This window comes from Rhincodon typus, unplaced genomic scaffold (genome assembly GCF_021869965.1).
Source record: "Rhincodon typus isolate 14 unplaced genomic scaffold, sRhiTyp1.1 hic_rhity00012555, whole genome shotgun sequence".
Lineage (NCBI taxonomy): Eukaryota > Metazoa > Chordata > Chondrichthyes > Orectolobiformes > Rhincodontidae > Rhincodon > Rhincodon typus.
In genome coordinates, this window is record NW_025978193.1 from 1 (window position 1) to 2,007 (window position 2,007).

At 59.7% G+C, this 2,007-nt stretch overlaps 1 protein-coding gene across 1 annotated transcript in view; it reads right to left on the minus strand.

Moving 5' to 3' along the window:
- Positions 1 to 1,241: 1,241 nt before the first annotated feature.
- The window catches only part of LOC109926158 (tubulin beta chain), a 5,370-nt gene continuing 4,604 nt past the window's right edge, over positions 1,242 to 2,007 (minus strand). Inside the window, exon 5 of the mRNA XM_048594662.1 lies at positions 1,242 to 1,962. Coding sequence (XP_048450619.1) covers positions 1,519 to 1,962 — 444 coding nt within the window. The 3' untranslated portion in view covers positions 1,242 to 1,518. The remainder of the gene's footprint in view (positions 1,963 to 2,007) is intronic.

Genomic DNA, 2,007 nt, shown 5'->3' on the forward strand with positions numbered 1-2,007 from the left:
CTTCCTCCATCCCCCAGCCCAAATACTAGGAACCACAAGCAGAGCGGAGAGAGAGAGAGGCCGGATGGCTTTGAGAGATCACTTCCCACCGGGGTTTGAGAGAGAGATTTCCAGGCATGGGGGGGAATCCTTAAACGGGCACGACAGGGTGTCTACCACCATCTCCCGGGAGGGCACACAGTCCCCAAACTCCAAGAAAAGGCAAAACGGGGTCAACGGGAGAATTTCTTCCGAGAGCCGTGTCCTTCGAACCCTTCGGGACGGAGCCGTAGGGGTACGCAGAGTCCTTCTGTATCTTTCTTCTCCTTCAGGGGGAAAGAGGGCGTCGCTGGCTAAGGCAGCTTTTATTTTCCCCGTCCCTAACTGCCCCAGAGGGCAGGTCGAGAGCCAAACACATTGCTGCGGGTGTGGAGTCACGTGTAGGCCAGACCAGGTAAGGATGGCAGTTTCCTTGCCTAAAAAAAGGGGACATGAGTGAACCAGATGGGTTCTTCCCCACCGATTTAAAAAAAAACCCGACAAACGGTTTCACGGTCATCTTTAGACCGTTAATTCCCAAATATTTTTGTTGGATTCGCGGTGGGATTCGAACCCGGGTCCTCTGGGTTAACAGTCCAGCGATAATACCACCGGGCTATCGCCTCCCCAGTGTATAATGCGATAAAATCCCTGGAGCATCAGAGGCGGGGGGACCTTATAGAGGTTTATAAAACCACGAGGGGGGCATGGATAGGGGTGAATAGCCTTTCCCCAGGGTGGGGGGAGTCCGAAACTAGAGGGGCGTAGGTTTAAAGGAGAGAGAGAGACAGGGGCTCGGGGGAGGGGGGGGGGTAACATTTTCACGCAGAGGGTGGTGCGTGTGTGTGTGGAACGAGGAAGTGGTGGGGAGGAGAGGGAGGAGAGGGAGGAGAGGGAGGAGAACATGGAGGAGTATCTGGGGTCAGCACGGGCCGAAGGGCCTGCGTTCCCGCGCCCCTGCGATCCAGTCCCCGTTCAGAGCCACGGCACGGAGACGGGCCCTTCGGCCCATCCCCGCGCGTGCCGGCCCAGGTATCCCAAAATTAGCCCAGTGCCCGTTCAGGATATCTGGGTCAGTATTAAACGCGTCGGGCGGGCAGGCGGGCGCCACCCCCACCACGAGAGGGTCTGCTTCCGCGCAAGCGAAGAGCACAGCCACACACCCCCAACACGCGCACAGCCACGCCCCCACACGCACAAAAAAAAAGGACCAGAGCCAGAGATGGGGTGCTATCAAAATTCTCTCCTTTTAATGTGAAGCGTCAGGATAAGACAGCAAAAAAAAAAAGTCAGGTGACCACCACGAGATAGAGAGAAGGCGCGCGCGCGCGGTGCGGACGCGCATGCACGAAGATAGAGAGCGCGCGCGGTGCGGACGCGCATGCACGAAGATAGAGAGAGATATAGAGAGCGCGCGCGCGAGAAACGGGAGGAGGAGGAGGAGCAGCAGGCGGCGATGGGATGTAGGAAAGGCGGGGGGGGGCGGCCGCGGCCCGCCGGTCAGGCCACTTCCTCGTCGTCCTCCTCCTCGAACTCCCCCTCCTCCTCGGCCGTGGCGTCCTGGTACTGCTGGTACTCGGAGACCAGGTCGTTCATGTTGCTCTCGGCCTCGGTGAACTCCATCTCGTCCATGCCCTCGCCCGTGTACCAGTGCAGGAAGGCCTTGCGCCGGAACATGGCGGTGAACTGCTCCGAGATGCGCTTGAAGAGCTCCTGGATGGCGGTGCTGTTGCCGATGAAGGTGGCGGACATCTTGAGGCCGCGGGGCGGGATGTCGCACACGGCCGTCTTGACGTTGTTGGGGATCCACTCCACGAAGTAGCTGCTGTTCTTGTTCTGCACGTTCAGCATCTGCTCGTCCACCTCCTTCATGGACATGCGCCCCCGGAAGATGGCCGCCACCGTCAGGTAGCGGCCGTGGCGCGGGTCGCAGGCCGCCATCATGTTCTTGGCGTCGAACATCTGCTGGGTCAGCTCGGGCACGGTCAG